The sequence below is a fragment of the Aulostomus chinensis genome, chromosome 16, assembly GCF_037954235.1.
Source record: "Aulostomus chinensis isolate RoL2024-O1b breed Wild chromosome 16, RoL_Achi_v1.0, whole genome shotgun sequence".
Lineage (NCBI taxonomy): Eukaryota > Metazoa > Chordata > Actinopteri > Syngnathiformes > Aulostomidae > Aulostomus > Aulostomus chinensis.
The window spans coordinates 3,684-26,482 of record NC_141335.1 but is presented as its reverse complement, the minus strand read 5'-3'; the positions used below and the strand labels follow the sequence as shown (position 1 = coordinate 26,482).

The window sequence follows — 22,799 nt, the reverse complement described above, 5'->3', positions numbered from 1 at the left end:
CTCTCTTTCCCCCCAACCAGTCAAAGCAGAAGGCCGTCCCCACTGATCCTGGATCTGCTCCACCTCTCTGCCTGGTAAAGGAAGGTTCTGGTGGCTGCTGTTGCAGGATGTGCTTGCTGATGGAGAATTGTTGGGTGTAAATTCATTGAAGGAGGGAGGTACCAGACCTGCTCTACTTGTAAAGTGTCATGAGATAACTTTTGTTGTGATTTGGCGCTATAGAAATAAAATTGACTTCACTTGACTTGTTTGTGATCCATCATCTAGAAAACCTATTAAGATCTGGAGGGACAGTGGGGCCTTGCAGTCCCTGATCCTCCAGGATGTCCTTCTGTTCAGTGACAAATAGGATTTGTCATTCATTCTAGGGAATGATCTGGCTGGTGGTCGGATGCTTCCTGCTCCTGAGGTGGTTCCCCTTCCTGTGGCACCCACAAATCCAGATGAGCTCTGGAGGAAATATCCAGCCACATTCTCAGTTTGTGTTAGCACGCGTGGCATGTTAAAGAGAGAAGGATAAAGCTCTGGGTTCGGAGATTACACTCTCTGATCATATCTTATCCTGGCAAAGGATGAAACGCTGAGGTTCAGTGAAGATGATTGGAGTAGTGTGTTACAAGTTGTGGTTCCTAGTGTGTCAGTTTGACATTTTACAATTGGCTCATGACTATTGTCTTGCAAGGCATATGGGTATCAGGAAAACCCTAGATTGGGTGTTGAGGCACTTTTTCTGGCCCGGTGTGAAATCTGACGTTACACAGTAATGTAAAACATGTCTGACAGAATTGCCCAAATTAAATCATATCATAATTATGACTGCGTTCATTTAACCTCGTCCTGTACTGCCTGGCATCCCTCTAGTTGCTGCATTCAACTTATTTCCAAGCGCCACAAAACGGCTGCGCCATGGTCGGCGGAGCTGATCGCTGCCACTCTCATGTCACCTCTCAGCAGTGTGTCTCCATGCTGCAGCGCTATCAATCTGTAGCACTTCAATTTTTGACAGAGCTGTTGCTAAATCCAGTCAAGCTCAAAAGAACAGATTACACCAGACCGGATATCCAACACAGAATCAACGTAATATACTTCTGCCCCTTTCAAAATAAAACACTACGCAGGTCATATATAGCCAATCACAACTTCACATAAACATTACATCATAACCGATGACACCAGGTCAACAGGCAATTGATCAAAGGGTGACTGACTAGCAAACTAACCCATATTCGAAGCAGAAAATTGGATAGATGGCCAGACAAACAATTCTTCCGCATCGGAGAATCAAAGTAAGCTGTTGTTTTATTGCGGGATCTAGTGGTCTTGCGTACGTTCGGGATTATCGTGTGATCTCATGTGAATATGGCTGGCTCACAAGGCATGCTGTGATGTGCCGGGTGGAGATTGATAGTGAAAAAAACCCCAACATTCTTTCCCTAACACTTAATGACAAACTGCTATCCAAGAATCAAGCGCAAACGTAAGTTATTACTGGCATTCAAATTAGCAAAGATAAGCAAGCCTTTCTCCGAAGGGGAGTTTCTCAAAGAGTGCATGGTAGAGACAGCAGGTATCTTTAGTCCTGAGAGCAAGAACAAATTTGAAAAAATTAGCTTATCAAGCAGGACAGTGACATGCTGTATTGAAGTAATTGATGAAGACTTCGTTAGCAAGCGAAACAAAAAAGTGGAGTCATTTACATGATATTGCTTGGCACAAAAACAATGACATAAAGAACACCGCTCAGCTTTTAATTGTTATCGGAGGGATTAATGACAATTTTGAGATAATGGAGTTTTTTGCAATGCAATCCCTAAAGGGGACAACGCAGGGAGAGGACTTGTATGGCAGCGTGTTGGGGGTTATCGAGAGGCACAAGCTACCTTGGAGTATGCTTGCCAACATTATCACAGATGGATCGCCATATCTGACCGGGAAAAAAACATCGGGCTGCTCAAAAGAACCCAGGACAGGGTTAAAAAGGGACATCCCTGAGCAGGAGGTAATTTTCCTACACTGCATAACCCACCAGGAAGCCCTGTGCAAATATGTATTGCAGCTTGACCATGTAGTGAAACCAGTTGTAAAACTTGTTAACTTTTTTCAAATGAGGGGACTTCAGCATCATCAGTATATTAATTTTTTTCATCCCCAGGACTTGCTTTACCACTCAATTTTCCACTGGTTAAGTTTGGGGAAAGTATGTCAACGAGTGGGTGGCCCGGTGGTGCAGTAGTTCAGGGTTAGCCTGGGATAGGCTCCCCCCCCCCCCGTGACCCTCAACAGGAATAAGAGGAAAAAAATGGATGTCAATGAGTGTGGGAGCTCAAACAGGAGATTATCTCATTTTTGGAGCCACTTGTGAAAGCTGACGATTTTCCTGAGCTGAGTGACACAGATTGGCTTTGTGATTTAGCTTTTGCTGTGGACATACTGACACACGAATGAGCTGAGCGTGAAGCTACAAGGGAAAGACCGGTTTGTGCATGAAATGTACACAAACGTCAAAGCCTTCAAAACCAAGCTTGCTTTATTTCCAAAGCAAATGTCAAGCAAATCATTCGCTCATTTCTGCACACTGGCTACGATGAAAGAGGCCCCTTGACATGTGAAAATAAAAACAGGAAATAACTGGATGACCTGTATTAAGAATTCTACTGAGGGTTCTCTGATTTTGATAAAATTGACAGGTCACTTCAGCTGGTGTCATGTCTCTTCACACAAGATCCTGAAATGGCACCACAGGAGTTGCAGTTGGAACTGATTGAGCTCCAGTGTGATACCCTCTTAAAAGAGAAGTTCAACTCTCTTAACCTGGATGAGTTTTATGCTTCATTAAGTGCAGGTTAGGGTTCATATATAAAAATGTATACTCAAAGGGAACAATGATGCTACCTCAGCTGCATACTTGTAATGTTGGGTTACACATATAACACACAGATATTAATGTATGTGACATGTCCCTCCGTCTGTTAAGTATTTTATTGTTTCCCTCATGTTTCATGTGTTGTCTTCCTGTTTTATTTTGGTATCCCACCTCTGTCTCTGTTCCAGGTTCCTGTCTGCCCTGCCCCCTCGCCGTCTGTGTGCACCTGATCCCTGATTGTGTTTCCCGCACCTGTGGCTCATCACTCCCCATTAGTCCTGCATATATTCCCCCTTTGTGTCTTGTCTCATCGCCAGTTCATTGGTGGACATTACCTGCGTTCCAGCACTCTTTCCCCCAGCTATAGTCACAGCCTTTCCATTTTTGAACCTTGCTCATTTTTTGACTGTGTGTTTTGCCTCTCACTTTTTTGGATACCTCTGGCTGCTTTTATTGATCTCCTGTGTACCGACCTCGGCTTGTAATAAACCCCGCTTGTCTGACCCTACTGATCATTGTCCTGCATTTGAGTCCTATGCCTCCTGTGCTACATTCACGACAGTAAGGTAATCCTCAACGCCTATTCAATATTGCACATATGTGGGTCTGGCCTTAACTAAGCTGGTCTAGTCTTATTTTGGTGATGTTTATAAACATGTTTATTTTTTTGTTAATGAAAATTGTTTTGATATCTATTGTATATTTTCCATTTGATCTCTATGCAAAATTGAAGCTGTATTAATGAACAGCTTATTTTTCTTGTGGTGTTGTTTAAGATATTTTATGAAATTTAACAAAAATAATGAAATCCCTCATAGCCAAAAAGAATGTCACTCCAAGATGGCAGAGGTTTTCAATATGTCTGTGCCGAGATGTCACAATGAGCAATGTATTGGCCGTCAGTTATCATTAATTAGTAATATTAGTTATCTTCAATGTCAGAGAAAATCACACAGCATTCTGGTAATCCACTCCCCCTCCAATATTTATTGAGTCAGGTGGGTGGATGAAGTAATTTCTTCATCATGATAAGTTGCAACAGCTTAGATGTTGCAGAGGTCACTGTGGCAGCATCTCCAATTTTCTCGAGAGCAATTCTCCAACCCAGTGCAGCCTTTCTCGCCAGTATCTGCACAGGAAAGAGGCAACACATCATCACACTTCCTGTGTGTGAGACATTAACTCAGAACCCTCTGAATATTTTAATCACTTTGTTTGTTTCAACTTGCTTTTTTAACATTTTTCTTGTCACATGAATCATTTCAGATGACCTGGACAATAAATCAAATTGAATTTAATTGAAGATGATTCACGGCAAAACCAAGAGCCATATATATATATATATATATATATATATATATATATATATATAAACATTTTACTAATATAATTAAAATATTACAATACACATGATTTATTAAGAGATACAATATTGGCAGTACAGGTAGTGTAACTTTCTCTTGCCCAGAGGAGATTAGCTCTTCTCTGCTATTAGCCACTAACCCAATACCAAGGTACATACCTGTCTTATATAGCTGTACTGTACAAGCTAAGAGCAAGGCAACAGACCAGCTGACTCTCAAACCCCTAAATCAGGTTTGCTGTAGTATTATCAGTCATTCACATTACCTTTTGATGTAGCTGTTTTATGGCTTATCTGCACTTATAAGATTGCAATCATTTTGTGTAGCAACTAAAACATCAAAAACTTGGCATCAAAATTACATTTTCCATCAATCATTACTTTACTGTACAACTTTTGTCCTTTAAGTTGTTGTTGTGAGTGACTTGTCCTTAATTCTTACATCACATCATCTATGTATTTTGAGTATTTTCACTCTTCCTGATTCAAAAACTAAGTGAAATTTTCAAACAATTTCAACATAACAGAACATTTCTGAACAACTGTCATCAAAAATATACTGGGACGATTGGATTTCTGCATCCGTGTGACAGCACACAGGTGTGGCATTTTGTCAATTCAGAATTTAAACATTGATGTTTGGAGGAGGGATTCCATCAGTGTGGCTGCATGTTGGGGTTTAGTGTCATCAGGTTAGGGTTATTACAATAAGAGATATTTAAGGTCAGCAGTCACTGAGATCAGTAGTCATTGTGGTCCTCAGGGTCAGCAGTAATCAGAAATAGGGGGTCATTAGGAGTTCAAGGACTCACCTCTAGTATAACAGGCTTGCTGCTCTTCACTGCTGCACAGCAGTGGCAGATTGTTCACCGTCAGGAAGTCCTCACCATAACACTTAATGGAAAACTTATTTGCTGCAACATAATCACAGATGCTGAGGTTCAATGTTGAGTGCAGACACATGATCATGCCATTTCACGTTTGGCAGTTTTACAGTTGCACTCTGGATGGGTAACATGAAACTACACAGCCTGACCTTGAAGTCTGTTATCACAGTGGAGATACTGTGAGTACATGGGGGCAGCTGCAACAGTGGGGCCCAATTTTGAAGGATACTTTGCCCTATCAACTTTTAGCATTGGACTGTTGTTCCTTGCATGTGTGGTTGCCTGACAGATACTCTTATCAAACACAGCCCAAAAAACCCCCAAAACAAAACCACTCCAATCAGCAGCGCCAGTGTCAAATGTTGTTTCATCTATCTTTAGCTCATCAAGATCTCGTTGTACTTGTCCATGGATGAGGCCAGACTGTCAAAACCCACGTTTCTGTGTATTGAACAGGATATAAACATTGGTATGGACAAAGTTGTTGGCAGACTTTAATAATGAAGGAGAGGAGGATGAAGATCTAAAAATGGACAGTTATGTGAATAGTTTGTTAGGGTTTGGATTGGTTGAAGTGAAAGATCATTCAGTGGCTTTAAATCAGAAGAGGCAAACTGTTAGACAGCATCTGGGAACCTGTGTACGGGTTAGGGTTGCAGAATTTCCAACAGACTTTATGGTTTCTTACTCAACCAGAGGCTCTTTTTTGTTGGCTGCAGCTCTTTTAAGTTCCACTTAATTATATTTAAAAAGTCTTTCTCAAGTCTCTGTTGAGTTACTGCTGTGCTACGGTCAACAGAGTTAATCGCGGCTGTTCCAATCACTGATTACGTTTCCACCGGAAGCGCTGGGGTGTGTGTTACGTTTAGCCGAGCAGTGGCTGGGTGATCTGTTCCGCTAAGAATTAACTGTGTACCTGGAAGATAACCAGCTTGTTTCTTGTTGTAAATCTTTACATGAATAAGACTTTTAGAATCTGTTGGATAACTATTTTGTCTTTTGGTGATCTTTGGTTGCTCCTGAATGGAGGCTACCATCAAAACACTCGGACTGAAAATGTTGAAAAACTGCTTTGAATGACATTTGTGGATAGAGTAAAAGAAATTAAATAGTTACCACCCTATACATCATTCTTTTGAATTTCTTAAAAGTAGTCCTATTGTCCTTATTCTCATGCATGTTGCTTTCAAGAAGAAAAGAGATCTTTATGATATATCTGTTGAACAAATATTTTTTAAAGTTTTTTTGTGACAAGGGCAACGTTGAGTCACAGAGTTGAGTGTCATAAACGTTGTGTCTATCATGGTACTCAAAGAGTGCACTTAACCCTTATGGCCCGATCGGCCCGCCACCGGGCTGAAAGACGCTGGATGTAATTGGGCGCTGTAAAAATGTACCGAAATTTGACGGCAATGTTTACTGTCAATTCTTGATCAACGTTTGGACTCTAATGCTCATCAAACAGGGGCGGGTGTCTGTTTTAGTGCAAACGTTACCTTTTTATGGTGATTTTAATCTGTTTTGGTACGAAATCAGGACATTTAAATTTTGCGACCACTGCGGAATCAAAGTTGAATAGTGTCGCGTAGCCTTCTTCTTTACGGCAGTGTTTGTAGTTTTTTTTTAAATTTTTCAATAGAAGCTTGTTTGATACATTGACTTTTCTGTGCATTTTATTAGACATAAGCTTACTTTGTTCAACAAGTGACACATTATGCTTATATGGATTTATCAGCTATGTTACCTTTTTCATTCTGAATTTTAAAATGACGATCAAAAAGGGGCTGTATGATAAATCTTTGCATCCACTTTGCTGAGTGTCTAGCTCTGCTCATGCTTGTGTTGTAGACTGCATTTGTTGCACATGCACAGATGTAAGAGACTAATTTCAGCACTTTAATTCTCACAAGCCCATATTTAACCTACTGGAGGATGTAATTCTGGCTGATGTTCTTAAGTTGTCCTGGTGGGAGATGGTAGATGATGAAGACTTTTATCTGATTACAAGTGTTAAATGCAAGAATGTGTCAACCATTCGGTTATAATTTTAAAAAAGTCAGAGGATGAGTATGTAATCAAACCTGAGCAGATAGACGGCAGCAGCAGCAGCAGCAGCAGGTAAACCTTCATGATTCTGTTGATGTGGTGAGGTTGTGATCACTAAGATGTGCTTGGCCAAGCTGGAACTTTATTGAGTGCTCACACACACACACACACACACACACACACACACAGAGGTTAACTGATAACTGATCTGGACATGAAGTCTACATTGTGTATTCAAACTTTGCTCTGTTTACATGTAATGATTTACTTTTTAAAGTTTCCAAAGAGATGATGGGAACTTAGGCAACTCATTCAGGTGATAGTGGTGTCATTTTATTTATCAAATAATAATAATGTTTTCAGCAGCTGTGGGATTCAGATTCATTCAGGTTCAGATGAGTTTATTGATCCCAAAAGGGGTAAGGTCCAAACAAATGGTGCCATGACAAGCAGACAAGCAACATTTTGTTGACACAATGTTATGTGTCAAGCTGAAATCAGTAAAAGCAGACAGAGGTCGGGATGGACATCAGATAAGTTAAGAAAGACATAATATACACATAGCATTAAGTACATTAAAACTGTTACTATTACATGACTTACAATGTAAAGGGTTAGGTTTAGGAGAAGAGGGGTTTGGGGAACCGCGACCCAAGAAGGGTTTAGGGTTAGGGGTTAGGGGAAGGGAAAGTTCCTCTTCTGTTAAGAAGAGGAAAACCACGGGCTCGTCCCATTCCGTAAGTATGCCTCGTTTGATCCTTGTTTGTAAAAAAAAAATAAGAGGTCATATGAAACCCTTTAGTTTGTTATTTTGAAAGCAGAGAAGACCTGTAGGTCATCCCTCTGTGCTGGCCCTGTAATCAATCCTGCAATTTCTGGACTGGTGGCAAGAGCCATACCCTCTCTGCCACCAGTGGATCTCAACAGGTAGGTGAAGATGTGCATTCTGTAGTTCAATTGAAGAAAGTTTAAAAAAGGGGGTCCTTAAGTGATTAAAAAACAGTATTTAAAATAAGGGAGGTCATCTCCATATGCATTGTAATTAGATATCGCGTCTTTCATTTAGGCCGAGAGGATGGATGGTCTCCAGCTTATGTATCAAAGCTGATTCCTTTGCGCTCCTCCCGCGGAGTGACAGGGATGCGGTGGACAGTGCCCCCAAGAGGACCAGGTTGGTAACACCATACGCTCTGAAGTGGCGATGGAGGAGAGCTGTCTCGGTTTCTTTGCGAATACAATATAGATGTTGATAGTCTGTCTCTCACTTTGTTTTTGTTTGTCCCACATAGTTTTTGGCAATGTTTGCACAAAATGATGTAAACCAGGTTGGATGAATGTAACTGTGGTGTGTCATCCAACGGGGTTCCTTTGTTGCTATGTGGGTTGTAAATAAAATTGTCTCCTAAAATGCACATTGTTTATCTCCCTTTCGTTAGCAAACCCTGCATGGATGTGAAGGTCTTTGAGGTTTTTGTTTCTGCGGTAAGCTGTGATAATGGAGGATTGTGAAAAGAATGGCATGTCATTTTGAAGTTGGGTAAAATTCTGTCTCATTTTGTAGGTTAGTGTAACAGAGGAGGAGGAAAAAGGAGTTACGAGGGGAATAATCCTGTTTTCAGTAGGTTGGGAAGTGGGGACAGTTGTTCTGCCTTATGTTTCCCTTTTGATTTCCCTCAGGAAAGACCTACTGTAGCCCCTCTGACGTAAAGCCTTGAAAAGAGTGGCTGTGGCTTTTTCTACATCCTCCAGATCTGTGCACAAGCGGCGGAATCTTATCAACTGGGATTTAACAATGCCTTTAAAAGTGTGTCTGGGATGAAAACTGGATTTGTGTAGGAGTGCGTGTGTGTCTGTAGCTTTAAAATACACGCGGGTTGCCTAATTCCAGTGGTTCCTGTTTCTTAAAAAAGATTGTTGTGTCTAAAAACTGGAGTTTCTCTGTCTGTACACTAGCCTTCAGTTTAATCGTGTTATCATGCTCATTCAAGATGTTAAAAAAGTGGTTAAAATCCTCATGGGAATGACTCCAAATACCGAATGTCATCCAGATATCTTAGGTAAAGAATGGAGAGTTTAGAGCACTTCAAAAACGCCGTCTTCTCCCATTCCGCCATGTATATGTTGGCATACACAGGTGCAAACTTCTTCCCCATCGCTGTCCCGTGGACCTGGAGGTAAGCGGAAGAGTTGAAGATGAAGTCATTCTTCTTAAGACTGATTTCCAACAGTTCCAGGAGAGCATCATCTGGACGAGAGGGATCCGGAAGTCTGGAAAAGACCTCCCTAACTGCGTGGAGTCCTGGGTTGGTATCAATGTTGGTATACAGTGAGTCCACATCGATTGAGAAGAGTAGTGTGTCAGGAGGAACTTCGATCGAACTGATCTTTTCCAAGAAATCATATGTGTCTCTGATATAGCTGCCATGTTTCTGAGAAAGAGGATTTATGTGGGAGTCGATATATTCTGCGATATGATAAGATTCGCTCCCACAGTCAGAAACAAGGGGTCTACCGGGTGGAATCTGATGTGGAACTGTCCAGGTCTCCGGGTCTTTGTGTATTTTTGGTAGGAAGAGTTTCCTCGGATGCGGGAGAGCTGGACCTTTGTGGTAAGTTTTTTTGTTTACGTGAAATGAATTTCTGTTTATATAGGTCTTCTATGATGAGGTGCAGCTGATGTTGGGTTTCTGTTTGTAGGGGTTTCTCCAGGGTTTATAATGCAGCGTGTTCCTAAGGTGTCTGTCTGCTTCAATTAGGTACTGTGTTTTGTCCTGTATAACAATTTTAGAACCCTTGTCTGCCGGTTTAATGATTAAATCAAGGTTTTGTTGTAGTTGTTTTAGAGCTTCTTTTTCCGGAGGTGTTAAATTGATTTCCAATTCTTTTTTTAGGTGGAATTCCTCCAACATAAGATTGTCCCGCTCTATCATCCTTTCTAGTTCTGGTGGACTGTTGGTACCAAAGGGTTCCCAGAATGAGGGCTCGGTGAATCTTGGTCCCTGACTGAAGACAGCATCTCTAAAGTAATGTCTTAGTTTTAGGCTTCTATGAAAATCATACAGACTGCGACGTAGGTCGTTCTTATTTGTGGTGGTTGGTGTTGGAACAAAGAAGAGACCTTTCTCTAGTACGCTGCGTTTGGCATTATTCAGGACGTATGAGAAGGAGAGGTTAAGGATATTACTGTCCACAGGGTCGGGAAGTCCCGTACGCTCCCTCAGCACTTTAACTGGTTTAACCAGTTTGTAAGGATGGCATCTGCTGTAGGTGTTGTCCAGTGTACCTGGTCCAGCTTCACCTTGAAGTCGCTGTCCTGGATGCTGTGTAGATTCTGTATTTTTTTATTAAAAAAATTGGTTTAGTTGAATCATCCTGTTCTGAGTTTTTCTGTTTTGATTTTTAGAAACCTGGATCAATTAATCTGGGTACCCCCCAAATGTGGGCACGGGCTTTCCAACGAGCCTAGTCCCGAGTCTGTAGGATGTTCCTAGCCTGAGGGTTGGGGTTGGGGTTAGGGTTAGGGTTTGGGTAGGGGAACTGATTCCTCCTTCTCCCCGAGAAGGAGTGTGCATGGTCCATCCCCCCTGCCCAACCATCCCCCCAGTCCCCTGGAGGCCCACGAGCACGCTGGCGTCTCCTGCCATACCGCACCGTGGTCCACCCGTCCTCCATGTTTTTTTTTAATGAATTGTTGTGATGAACTTGTTTTCATTATTTATTTATTTATGTATGTATAGAAACTAAAATGAATTTAATTATGTGTGTCCAAGTCACTAAATGAACTAAAAACGCTTTCCAAAACTAAGGAAAGGAATAAAAACAAAAACTTACATTTTAAACTTTATGTTACTAACGTTAGGGTTAGAGAAAAAGATCTAGAATAACCCCTTTTTCTCAGGGCCTGAAATAAAATTTGAACTGCTTCCCAAAAGTTCTCCTCTTTGGTACAAATTCTAAAAAAACGTAATAATTGAGACTTTACAAGTCCTCTGAATATATGTTTGGGATGAAAACTGGATCTAAATAAAAGAGTATGTTTATGTGTTTTCTTAAAAAATACTTTCACATCCAGTCTCCCTTTCCCATAAAAATCTGGGCCTTTATACACTGTTGTGTCCAAAAAGGGTTAGGGTTAGGGTTCGGTAAAGGAATGGTGCCTCGTCCTCTCCAGCGAGGACGAGGGAAGGCACGGTCCTTCCCCCCGGCTCCCCTCCCCTCCCGGGTCCCAAATGAACCAGCACGGTCTTGCCCCTGGGGTCTAAAATCCTGCGTTGGACGGGAGCGACCCCTCCTCCCCTAACGCACCACGGTCCACCCTCCATCCTCACTGGCAAATGCCATGTTGAAAGTTGGAAGGGTGTTAATAGTTTGTAGTATTTATATATATATATATATTTTTTTTCTTATATTCTTTTTTTTATAAAATTCTTTTATTCTTTTCATATTTTATTTATTCTTTTTTGTTTTTTATAAGTTTTTATGTACAAAAATGAAATGCAAAAAAAAAAATCAACTAAAAAAGACTCAAAAGAGCTATTTATTTCTTGTATTAAAATATAAAATTAAATTCACAAATTAAATAAATGAAATCAAAAATGTCAAAATGTGCCCTCGCGACGTTTCGACACTCCTGTGTCTTCTTCAGGCTGGGCACAAAAGAATGAAAAAGCCTCCAAACACCAGAGCATGCAATGCCTTCGATGGTCAGAGTCAGAATGAACTGAAAGTGAATATTACCTCTATTTATAGTGTTCCCTTTTGTTTAGTTAAAAAACAGTTTTCTTTAATACCAGTTTTTTAGTTGTCTTTTATTCCCATTATTTAACCCTGTAGAAACTATGTAATACTCCAATTCTTCAAGTAATTTATTCCCCTATGAAACCCAAATTGTTCCTCGCATATATTTTTAACCCCTTATTGAACAAATAATTTTAACCCTTAACATGAACTCACCATATACAGTATGAACTTTTTAATGTATTTCATTTAATAAAGCAAATGATCATGGATTTATTTGTTTATTTATTTCTTTATTAACTGTTTTAACCCTTAACATGAATTCACTAATCTGCGATATGAATTATTTTTATACGTATTTATTTTTAACTATGTAAAGTATAATTTATTTGCATCTTAATAAATAAATAATTATATAAGTTAATTCATTAAAGGAATTTGGTTAGGGTTAGGAATAAGATTAGTGGTTAGGGTTGGGGCGATATTAGGGTTAGGGTTAAGAAATTAGAAATTGGGTTAGGGTTAGGTACGGGGCTAATGTTAGGGTCAGAGTTAGAAATTGGTTAGGGTTTGGTTTAGGGTTAGGGTTTAGGTTAGGGTTAGGGTTAGGGGTTAAGGGTTAGGGTTAAGGGTTAGGGTTAGGGTTTAGGGTTAGGGTTAGGGTTAGGGTTTAGGGTTAGGGTTAGGGGAAGGGGAAGTTTCCATTCCGTTAAGGAGAGGAAAAGCACGGGCTCGTCTCATACCGTAAATGTCCTCTGTTTAATCCCTTTTTTTAAAAAATATAAATAATAGCAAGAGGAGGTCATATGGAATCCTTGATCATGTTAGAAACGGAGAAGATCTTTAGATCATCCGTCTAGGCTGGCCTTGGAATCGATCCTACGATTCTTGAACTGGTGGCAAGAGTCATAACCTCTCTGCCACCAGTGGATCTCAAATAGTAGGTGAAAAGGTGTATTTTGTAACTCTATCAAAAAAATTTTTAAAAAATTAAGGGAACTTTCATGATTAAAAACAATACTAAAATAAGGGGGGTCGTCCCATCAACATTAAAATCAAATGTCCCGTCTTTCATTCAGACCGAGAGGATGGATGGTCTCTAGCTTTTGTATTAAAGCTGATTCCTTTGCTCTCCTCCCGCGGAGTGATAGGGATGCGGTGGACAGTGCCCCCAAGAGGACCAGGTTGGTAACCCCATGCACTCTGAAGTGGCAATGGAGGAGAGCTGTCTCGGTTTCTTTACGGATGCAGTATAAATGTTGATAAAATCTGTCTTTCAGTTTATTTTTTGTTTGTCCCACATATAATTTTTGGCAATGTTTGCACAAAATGATATATACCAGATTGGATGAATCTAATTGTAGTGTGTCATCCAATGGGGTTCCTTTTTTTCTATGTGGGTTATAAATAAAATTGTATCTTCTAAAATGTATATGGTTTGTCTCCCTTTCGTTAGTCAATTCTGCATGGACAAGAAGGTCTTTAAGATTTTTGTTTCTACGGTAAGCATTGATCATAGAAAACTGTGCAAAGAAAGGCATGTCATCTTGGAGTTGAATAAAATTCCGTCTCATTTTATAGGTTAAAATCACAGAGGAGGAGGAAAAAGGAGTTACGAGGGGGATAATCCCATTTTCGGTAGGTTGGGAAGCAGGGGCAGTTATTCTACCTATTGTTTCCCTTTTTATTTCCCTCAGGAAGGACCTACTGTAGCCCCTCTGACGTAAAGCCTTAAAAAGAGTGGTTATGGCTTTTTCAACGTCCTCCTGGTCTGTGCACAAACGGCGGAATCTTATTAATTGGGACTTGACAATGCCTTTAAAAGTATGTCGGGGATGGAAACTGTGTTTATGTAAAAGTGCGTGTGTATCTGTAGCTTTAAAATATACTCGAGTTGCCAGATTCCAATGGTTGTTGTGCTTTTTAAAAAAAATCGTTGTATCTAAAAATTGGAGTTCCTCCGTCTGTATACTAGCCTTCAATTTAATCGTGTTGTGATGTTTATTGAGGATGTTAAAAAAATGATTAAACTCCTCACGCGAATGACTCCAGATCCCGAATATGTCATCCAAATATCTTAGGTAGAGGATGGGGAGTTTTGAGCATTTCAGGAATGCCGTCCTCTCCCATTCCGCCATGTATATATTGGCATAAGCGGGTGCAAACTTCTTCCCCATTGCTGTCCCATGGACCTGAAGGTAAGAGGAAGAGTTGAAAATGAAGTCATTTCTCTTAAGACTAATTTCCAGCAGTTCCAGGAGAGCATCATCTGGACGAGAGGGATCCGGGGATCTTGAAAGAACCTCCCTAACTGCATGGGGAGTCCTAAGGTGGTATCTATATTAGTATATAGTGAGTCAACATCAATTGAGAAGAGTAGTGTGTCAGGAGGAACTTCGATTGACCTGATTTTTTCCAAAAAGTCATATGTATCTTTAATGAAGCTGCCATGTTTCTGCGAAAGAGGATTTATGTGTGAGTCGATGTATTCCGCGATCCGGTTGGATTCGCTCCCACAGTCAGAGACGATGGGTCTGCCAGGTGGAATCTGGTGTGGAACTGTCCAGGTCTCCGGGTCTTTGTGTATTTTTGGTAGGAGGTAAAATTTCCTTGGATGCGGGAGAGCTGGACCTTTGAGTTAAGTTTTTTGTTTATGTGAAATGAATTTCCGTTTGTATAGGTCTTCTATAATGACGTGCAGCTGATGTTGGGTTTCTGCTTGTAGGAGTTTCTCCAGGGGTTTATAATGCAGCGTGTTCCTAAGATGTCTGTCTGCTTCAATTAGGTACTGTGCTTTGTCCTGTATAACAATTTTAGAACCCTTGTCCGCTGGTTTAATAATTAAATCAAGGTTTTGTTGTAGTTGTTTTAGAGCTTCTTTTTCCGGAGGTGTTAAATTGAATTCTGATTCTTTTTTTAGGTGGAATTCCTCCAACATCAGATTGTCCTGCTCTATCATCCTTTCCAGTTCCGGTGGACTATTGGTACCAGAGGGTTCCCAGAATGAGGGCCCAGTGAATCTTGGTCCCTGACAGGAGACAGCATCTCTAAAGTAATATCTTAGTTTTAGTCTTCTATGAAAATCATAGAGACTGCGACGTAGGTCATTTTTATTTGTAGTAGTTGGTGTCGGAACAAAAAAGAGACCTTTCTCTAGTACGCTGCATTCTGCGTTATTCAGGACATATGAGAGGGAGAGGTTCAGGATATTACTATCCACAGGGTCGGGAAGTCCCGTACGCTCCCTCAGCAGTTTAACTGGTCTAACCAGTTTGTAAGGATGGCATCTGCTGTAGATGCTGTCCAGTGTACCTGGTCCGACTTCACCTTGAAATTGCTGTCCTGGATGCCGTGTAGAATTCTGTATTTTTTATTAAAAAATTGGTTTAATTGAGTCATCCTGTCCTGAGTTTTTCTGTTTTGATTTTTAGAAACCTGGATCAACGGGAAGAATATTTCCGCATGTGGGAAGATGTCCTTTGCCGCTGAATAATGCTGGTGAAATTGTTTTCTGACTGTTTCCATCAGTTGATCACTCAACACATTATTGAGACCTACAGCCAAGATGATTTTATGGGTATTCGGGTGTATTGGTAGTTTCCTAATGATTGCTGTTAAATGATGAGCCTGTGCCCCAGGAAAGCTGTCAACTTGACGATCTGGAATGTCAAAATGGGGGATTCTGGCCAGATTTGAGTCCCCCATGATTAAAAAAGGTGACTCCACTTTTAAATTCCATGTAGAGATCTTATGAAATGTTCTCTCATGGCATGTGGGTTTTTTTCTGTGGGCGGAGTGAGCTGGTCTCGCAGATGAGGTCGGGCTAGAATTTTCCGAGCCCCTTGAAGGGACCGTGAAATCCCCTTGGTCCAAGAACCTGGGATTTAAATTGGACTTGCGGGCACCCGAATCCTGCAGCAGAAGGTTAGCCGTCGTCCCCAAGGTAAGTGGCCGTTCTTTGTCTTCGACCCGTTCTTTATACCTCATGTTTATTCCAGAACTTTGATTTGTTTTAGGGGGAGCAGAAAGAGGGTCCCCTGAGGTGAAGGCGTCGTCAATTACAGTCGATGAAGTCGTAATTAACGGTAAGTAAGCTCCTGTATTATCAGTATTAAGTTTGATGTTAATGAGGTCGGAATTCAAAACAGATTGTCATGTTTGGGGGGAACGGGAACCATTTTCTATCTGACGGGTTTGTCCAAGTTCCCTCCACGTTTTGATATCCATTTCCATATTCGGAGGGACCACAGGAGACGCAGGTGTAGAGGAGATGGGATGGTTCAGGCCATGCGGCGCCACTGTATCGGAGCAGGAGGGGGAGAGGACATCCTCAAGCAACACCACGACATTAGAGAATGGTGTGGTCGGTGAGGGCTGTGTTTTTTTATTATTGTTTTTCCCACCTAGTGGGGTCCGCGGAGATGGCCCTCTCTGAAAATTCCTTTCCTGTCTTTGGTGCAGGTTTGGAGAGGCTGGACCCTGGTCCATATGGACATCCGCCATGATGGTCATCCTCCTTTTAGGGGTTCCATCCCGGTCTGAAAGAGGTAAGTGTTTGGTGTATTCCTCCGCGAGACCCCCTAAATTCAGGGAGGGAATTCGGAGTGTTTCTCCTTTCCATTGAGAGGTCTTATGATGTTGGGGATCTCGTCGAGGTTTTGGAGAGATATCCTGTGGCAAGCGATGGATGGTGTGAGGCAGAACTGAAGAATGGTAAGTTTTAGAGGTTAAGGGAGGTTGAACTTTCTCTGTATCTGTTTGATGGATTCGGACTAAAAAAGAAGGTTGTCCAGGAACTCCCAAGGGGGTTGATTCAGGTAGCTGCGTAGGGGATGGGCAAGATCCTTCAAGGGGGTTAGGATATGGTAAAGGGACAGGGGATTGGTCCAGTCTTCTCTGAGGGTTAGGATTAGGTAAGAGGTCCGGGGATTGATCCAGTCCTCTCTGAGGGTTAGGGTTAGGTAAAAGGACGGGGGATTGGCCTAGTCCTCCCTGAGGGTTAGGTTTAGGCAAGGGATCAGGGGTAAGGTTAGGGTTAGGGTTAGGTAAAGGGACCAGGGATTGACCCAGTCCTCCCTGAGTTAGGGTTGGGCAAGGGATCAGAGGTAGGGTTAGGTTAGGATTAGGGTTAGGGCAGGGTTAGAGTTAGGATTAGGGTAGGGGTAGAGTTAGGGTTATAAAATTTGGAGCGTCGTTCGAGGATGACACTCAAGGCACAGGCCATTCTCCCCCCTCTGATCCCAATTCCCCAGGCTATAATACCTCGACTTGGTTTCCAACTAGGGTTAGGTTTAGGCACGGAGGTTGATTCGCTTAGGTTTAGATTTAAAGATTACAATTCAGTTAGGTTTAGGCAAGAAGGTGGATTCGGTTAGGGTTAGGGTTAAGGGTTCAAATTCAGTTAGGTTTAGGCACGGAGGTTCAAATTCGGTTAGGTTTAGGCAAGAAGGTTGATCTGGTTAGGTTAAGGGGTAAGGCAAATTAGTCATAGAATCAGAATTAACATTTTAGGGCCAGATTTATTATGATTTGGGGTCAAAAGGTTAGGTTTAGGCACGGAGGTTCAAATTCGGTTAGGTTTAGGCAAGAAGGTTGATCTGGTTAGGTTAAGGGGTAAGGCAAATTAGTCATAGAATCAGAATTAACATTTTAGGGCCAGATTTATTATGATTTGGGGTCAAAAGGTTAGGTTTAGGCATAGAGTTCAGTGAGGTTAGGGTTAGGATATGGGGTTGGGTTAAGGCTAGATTATATTATTAATCTATAGCATAAGCAAAGGGTTAGGGTTAGGGGGGGTTAGGGTTAGGGTTATAAAATTTGGAGCGTCGTTCGAGGACGACACTCAAGGCACAGGCCATTCTCCCCCCTCTGATCCCAATTCCCCTGGCTATAATACCTCGACTTGGTTTCCAACTAAGGTTAGGTTTAGGCAAGGAGGTTGATTCGCTTAGGGTTAGGCTTAGAGATTAAAATTTGGTTAGGTTTAGGCACGGAGGTTGATTCGCTTAGGTTTAGGTTTAGAGGTTAAAATTCGGTTAGGTTTAGACACGGAGGTTGATTCGCTTAGGTTTAGGGTTAATTTTGGTTAGGTTTAGGCACGGATCTTTTTAGGCATAGAGTTGAGTGAGGTTAGGGTTAGGATTTGGGGTTGGGTTGAGGCTAGATTATATTATTAATCTATAGCAGAAGCAATCAGAGAGAAGAGATCACAATAGGTCTGGTATCTTAAAAAACAGAGCGAGAGTACCCTCTAGTGGCCAATGTGGAGAATAGTATTTTGTCGCCACTTTCACATCCTCTTCTCTCGTGCAGAGGGTTAGGGTTAGGGTTAGGGTTTAGGGTTAGGGTTTAGGGTTAGGGTTAGGTTAGGTTAGGGTTATAAAATTTGGAGCGTCGTTCGAGGACGACACTCAAGGCACAGGCCATTCTCTCCCCTCTGATCCCAATTCCCCTGGCTATAACACCTCGACTTGGTTTCCAACTAGGGTTAGGTTTAGGCAAGGAGGTTGATCCGCTTAGAGTTAGGGTTAGAGGTTCAAATTTGGTTAGGTTTAGGCACGATGGTTGATTCGCTTAGGTGTAGGTTTAAAGGTTAAAATTCGCTTAGGTTTAGGCACGGAGGTCGATTCGCTTAGGTTTAGAGATTACAATTCGGTTAGGTTTAGGCAAGGAGGTTGATTCGGTTCAGTTTAGGGTTAGGGGTAGAGGTTCAAATTCGGTTAGGGTTAGGCAAGAAGGTGGATTCGGTTAGGGTTACGTTTAGGGTTAAGGGTTCAAATTTGGTTAGGTTTAGGCAAGAAGGTTGATCTGGTTAGGTTTAGGGTTAAGGGTTAAGGCAAATTAGTCATAGAATCAGAATTAACATTTTAGGGTCAGATTTATTATGATTTGGGGTCAAAAGATTAGGTTTAGGCATAGAGTTCAGTGAGGTTAGGGTTAGGATATGGGGTTGGGTTCAGGCTAGATTATATTATTAATCTATAGCATAAGCAATCAGAGAGAGACACAGTAAGAATTAATAAGAGGTCAAAGGTCAATTCCACTCCTGAGGGCCAGACATGAAAAAAAGGAAAAAAGGAGAAAAGAAAAGGGAATGTATATCTTAATGATTTCACTAATTAGGCATTATGAATCACACATATATACATGTAATATTATTCTTTCCAATATTTTGAATAATAATTACTCATCATCTTTTTATTATTATTTATCGTTTAGACCCAATGGCTGAAGAGTATCCAGGAGGCTGATCCACTTTCTCTCTGCTCTCCTACGTTGTGGTGTGTACCAGTGTGGGTTCCCTTCCAGAATGGTGGTCTTCAGTGCGGTCCATCCATGTTGTATGAAATGTTGTATGAGTGGAATGTGTGTGTGTTTTGCTTTTTATAAATGTTATGTTTGTGTTGATAAAATCTGGTCCAAATCGTGTAACCTGTCTCTCCCACATATTGTGTGTCACACACCGTGCAAAAAATTAAATATACACAATTTCTAGACTCAATACTGGTTCCTGATTGTGTCTTAAAAACATTATTATTGTGTCTATTGCGCACCCAAAGATGGTGCTGAAAAAATTGTCCGTGCTCTAAGGACTTAGGATTCCTCATAGGTTTGAGTTTGGCCTTTACCAAATAATCCTGTAAGTTTTTGTTTTTCTTATAGGCAGCAATAAGTCTATGATTCTGGAGCAGTGTGGAGTCCTCAATCCCCTGTTTGAAGTGTTTCCTAATCGCTCTGACTAAGTTAACAGCGGACGTAGAATAATTGATAACTATAGGGAGAAGAGAAGAGATCACAAAAGGTCTGGTCTCTTTAATTGTCTTGAGGGATTTCCTCAAAAAGGAGCGAGAGTACCCTCTAGTGGCCAATGTGGAGAATAGTATTTTGGTGGCCACTTTAAAATCCTCTTCTCTCATGCAGACTCTGTGGAATCTAAGAAGCTGAGATTTAACAATTCCTGCGTAGGTATGTTTGGGATGGTAACTAAATTTATACAATAAGGAGTGAGTATCTGTTTTTTTTTTAAAATATTTTAGTGTCCAATTTATGTGTGAGTAAAAAATTAGGTCCTTTATATGTAGTTGTGTCAGAAAATCAACAGAGGTCGAATCAGTTACAGCTTTCAATTTAATAGATGCGTTATGATTATTGAGGGTGTTTAGGAAGATCTCAAAATCCTCCCTCGTGTGCTGCCAGATTCCCCAAATGTCATCCAAGTATCGGAAGTAATAAAGAGGTTTTTTCGGGCAAGTTAGAATAGCTGTTTGTTCCCATTGAGCCATAAATATGTTCGCGTAGGTGGGGGCAAATTTCTTTCCCATAGCCGTACCTTTAATTTGTAAGAAATATTTGTTATTAAATTCAAAATCATTCCGAGTTCAGTTAATTTGGAGTAGTTCTAATAATTCTTTTTCTGGTCTTTTAGAATCAGGATATTTGGCAAAGATATTTTTTTACGGCCTGAATACCCTCCGAGATCACAATATTAGTATAGAGGCTGTCGATATCGGCAGTGAAGAGGAAGGAATCTGGAGGGATAGAGAGCTGCTTGATGTTGTGGACAAAATCATAAGTATCCTTGATGTAGCTCTGGTGTCTTACAGAGAGAGGGTTGAGGTAAAAATCGAGATACTCAGCTGTATAGTAGGTTTCGCTGTTGCAGTCAGTCACGATAGGTCTACCAGGGGGGATTTGATGAGGTCTGCTCCATTTCTCAGGCTCCTTATGAATTTTAGGTAACATGTAGAAGCGTCTAGGTCTAGGTTCCTCCTGTCCAATTAAGTACTTCTTCTGTTTAGCGTTAATACATTTTTTCTCATATAATTTCTGTGTAATTTTTTGTATCATCGGGATAGCTTTTAAATATATAGGTTCTTCTAGTGGGGTATAGTAATTTGTATCTAATAATTGTCTATTTCCTTCCCAAATATATTGGTCCCTATCCATAATTACGACCGCAGTCCCTTTATCCGCTGGTTTAATCACTATGGATTGGTTACTTTGTAAAGTTTTTAATGCGTCTGCTTCTGCTGGGGATAAATTAGGTTTTGTTCTACTGATTTTAAATTTAGTATCAAAATATTGAATATCTCTATGAATTATATTTTTAATATTTTCAGGTATTTGGGTTAATGGAGGGGTCCAATTGGATTTTGGGGTAAAAGGTGGGGGTTCCGAATCATTTTTGTCTTCAAAATAAGCTGCGATTTTTAGTTTCCTGTGATATTGTTGGAGCTCAAACCTTGCGCTATATAACATATTCCTATTGCTGCCTTTAGAAGGGATGAATGAAAGCCCCTTGCTCAATAGAGAGCGCTGTGCCGGGGAAAGAGTGAAATTTTTACTCAAATTAGTCACACTTTTATTCCCCTCCTGAGCAATCAGGTTCATGGGGGCACTTAGTTTAGGAACTGGTTCCAATGATCGAGGATACGTGATGCTGTGGTATGAGTCCAGTGAATGCCATCCCGTTCAGTAGAGAACTGGCTCCTACAGAGCTCAGGGATGTGTTGGTAGTTGGAACGTATGTGTTTGTTAAGTGTGTGAAGGTGGACCTGTTCACGCTGAGGGAGAACTCTGGAAAAGTTGATGATGGGGATCCAAACCGCGGCCTGTGGAAATTTAATTTTGGACATCCTGAGAAGTCTCTGCAGTTCTTTAATAGATGTCTGGGTCATTTGAGCTCTGTTATTGAGGCCCAGTGATAAGATTACCATTTCCACAAACGAGGCTGGTTCCATTTTAGCCAAAACACCTTGAATGTGTCTGAACGTAGCACCTGGGAAGCTGTCCACCTGTAGGTCCGGAACTTTAAAAGGTGGAATTCTGGCAATATTGGAATCTCCCAGAATTAAATGTTTTTCCCTCACTGCTAGGCTCCAGTTTTTCATCTTAAAAGAGGTGTTGATATGTCAAGTAGGCCTGTGTGTGGGTGTGTGTGGTGGTGTTGAGTTATCGATTGTGGTGTTTATGATATTACCACCAGATTTGTTAAAATCAAAACAAGGTTGACCAGTGTTTTTCCTCAAGGGGGACATTGTGGTATTCCCCCTGGGAGTGGTCACCTGTGAGTTACCTAGGAGATCCTCAAGCTTGTCGGAGCTTAAGTCCAGGAGCACCATCTGGTCCGGGACAGGAGCTGTAGGTGGCGCTGTTAACGGAGTCGATGTTCCCAGTACCTTGGACTGCGGATCTCGGTGTTGCGGTTTATTTGACGAGGGATCCTCTTCCAGCGAAGGTGAGTGGGGTTGAGAGGTAAGGATGGGCACATCTTCATGTATGTTGGTGCGAGAGGCACGTCTAGTCTCTGCTGCCTGGGTTCGGTGTCCATTGTTTCAATCTCCGATGGTGGGGGACGTGTTGTGGAGGGCACCGTATCAACATCGTAGTCACTGAAGAAACACACTCCTCGATGTCAATTTAATTATTTAAACTAGGGGAGGCGAGTTTTGATGGGCAAGTCCGTGATTTGTCAGCAGAGCAATGGCGAGGGCCTCAGACACATCTTCAGTTCTGAAATCGCAGCCAGGAACAGAGCATCCAATGACAACCATGGCTTTTTCATGAAGAAACACACTCCTCGATGTCAATTTAATTATTTAATGACAAAGATGAAGAAGCCCTGCAGTGACACAAAACAGCAACATAAGCTTGAGCTAAAAAGTCTAACATGTATATATAACACTTATTTTAAAAGGTAACAGTAACAATTATCAACAATAACGATAGAGTGAGCAGACTTATATAAATTAAGTCGACCAGCTTAATACTTTCTCCTCGACACAAACATACCTCATGCAACTGGCTCACTGACTCCTAACTGAGGCGGTTCTAACCCCAACCTAACCCCTAGCAGCCCCTAGTGGCCGGCAGTGAACTCTGCATCCCCCCCAGTCCGGAAAGC

At 41.3% G+C, this 22,799-nt stretch overlaps 1 protein-coding gene, 3 long non-coding RNA genes and 1 pseudogene across 4 annotated transcripts; 3 read left to right on the top strand and 2 right to left on the bottom strand.

Moving 5' to 3' along the window:
* Window positions 1–1,203: 1,203 nt before the first annotated feature.
* On the top strand, window positions 1,204–3,405 carry LOC147247021 (uncharacterized). Its single transcript, XR_015109594.1, has 3 exons — window positions 1,204–1,286; window positions 1,817–1,999; window positions 3,052–3,405. It is a non-coding gene; the product is annotated as an uncharacterized LOC147247021 (long non-coding RNA).
* A 416-nt stretch (window positions 3,406–3,821) lies between these two features.
* On the bottom strand, window positions 3,822–7,354 carry LOC147247020 (uncharacterized). The gene is made up of 3 exons (XM_086181216.1): window positions 7,195–7,354; window positions 5,039–5,140; window positions 3,822–3,992 (listed from the first exon to the last, which is right to left on the bottom strand). The coding sequence occupies exons 1-3, from the start codon at window positions 7,241–7,243 to the stop codon at window positions 3,907–3,909; spliced, it is 237 nt and encodes a 78-aa protein (XP_086037342.1). The 5' UTR covers window positions 7,244–7,354; the 3' UTR covers window positions 3,822–3,906.
* A 1,065-nt stretch (window positions 7,355–8,419) lies between these two features.
* LOC147247019 (uncharacterized) lies at window positions 8,420–10,513 on the top strand. The gene is made up of 3 exons (XR_015109529.1): window positions 8,420–9,768; window positions 9,857–9,915; window positions 10,051–10,513. It is a non-coding gene; the product is annotated as an uncharacterized LOC147247019 (long non-coding RNA).
* A 2,454-nt stretch (window positions 10,514–12,967) lies between these two features.
* LOC147247018 (uncharacterized) lies at window positions 12,968–15,883 on the bottom strand (annotated as a pseudogene).
* Window positions 15,884–15,910: 27 nt separating this feature from the next.
* On the top strand, window positions 15,911–16,662 carry LOC147247017 (uncharacterized). Its single transcript, XR_015109609.1, has 3 exons — window positions 15,911–15,981; window positions 16,138–16,263; window positions 16,358–16,662. It is a non-coding gene; the product is annotated as an uncharacterized LOC147247017 (long non-coding RNA).
* Window positions 16,663–22,799: the final 6,137 nt, after the last annotated feature.

Bases quoted from the DNA above. Each gene is read 5' to 3' on its own strand.
- LOC147247020 (XM_086181216.1), bottom strand. From the start codon at position 7,243: ATGAAGGTTTACCTGCTGCTGCTGCTGCTGCTGCCGTCTATCTGCTCA. The intron at 5,141-7,194 runs GTTTGATTACAT...ATTATGTTGCAG, and splicing joins GCTGCCGTCTATCTGCTCAG to CAAATAAGTTTTCCATTAAG. The intron at 3,993-5,038 runs GTGAGTCCTTGA...TTTCCTGTGCAG, and splicing joins GCAAGCCTGTTATACTAGAG to ATACTGGCGAGAAAGGCTGC.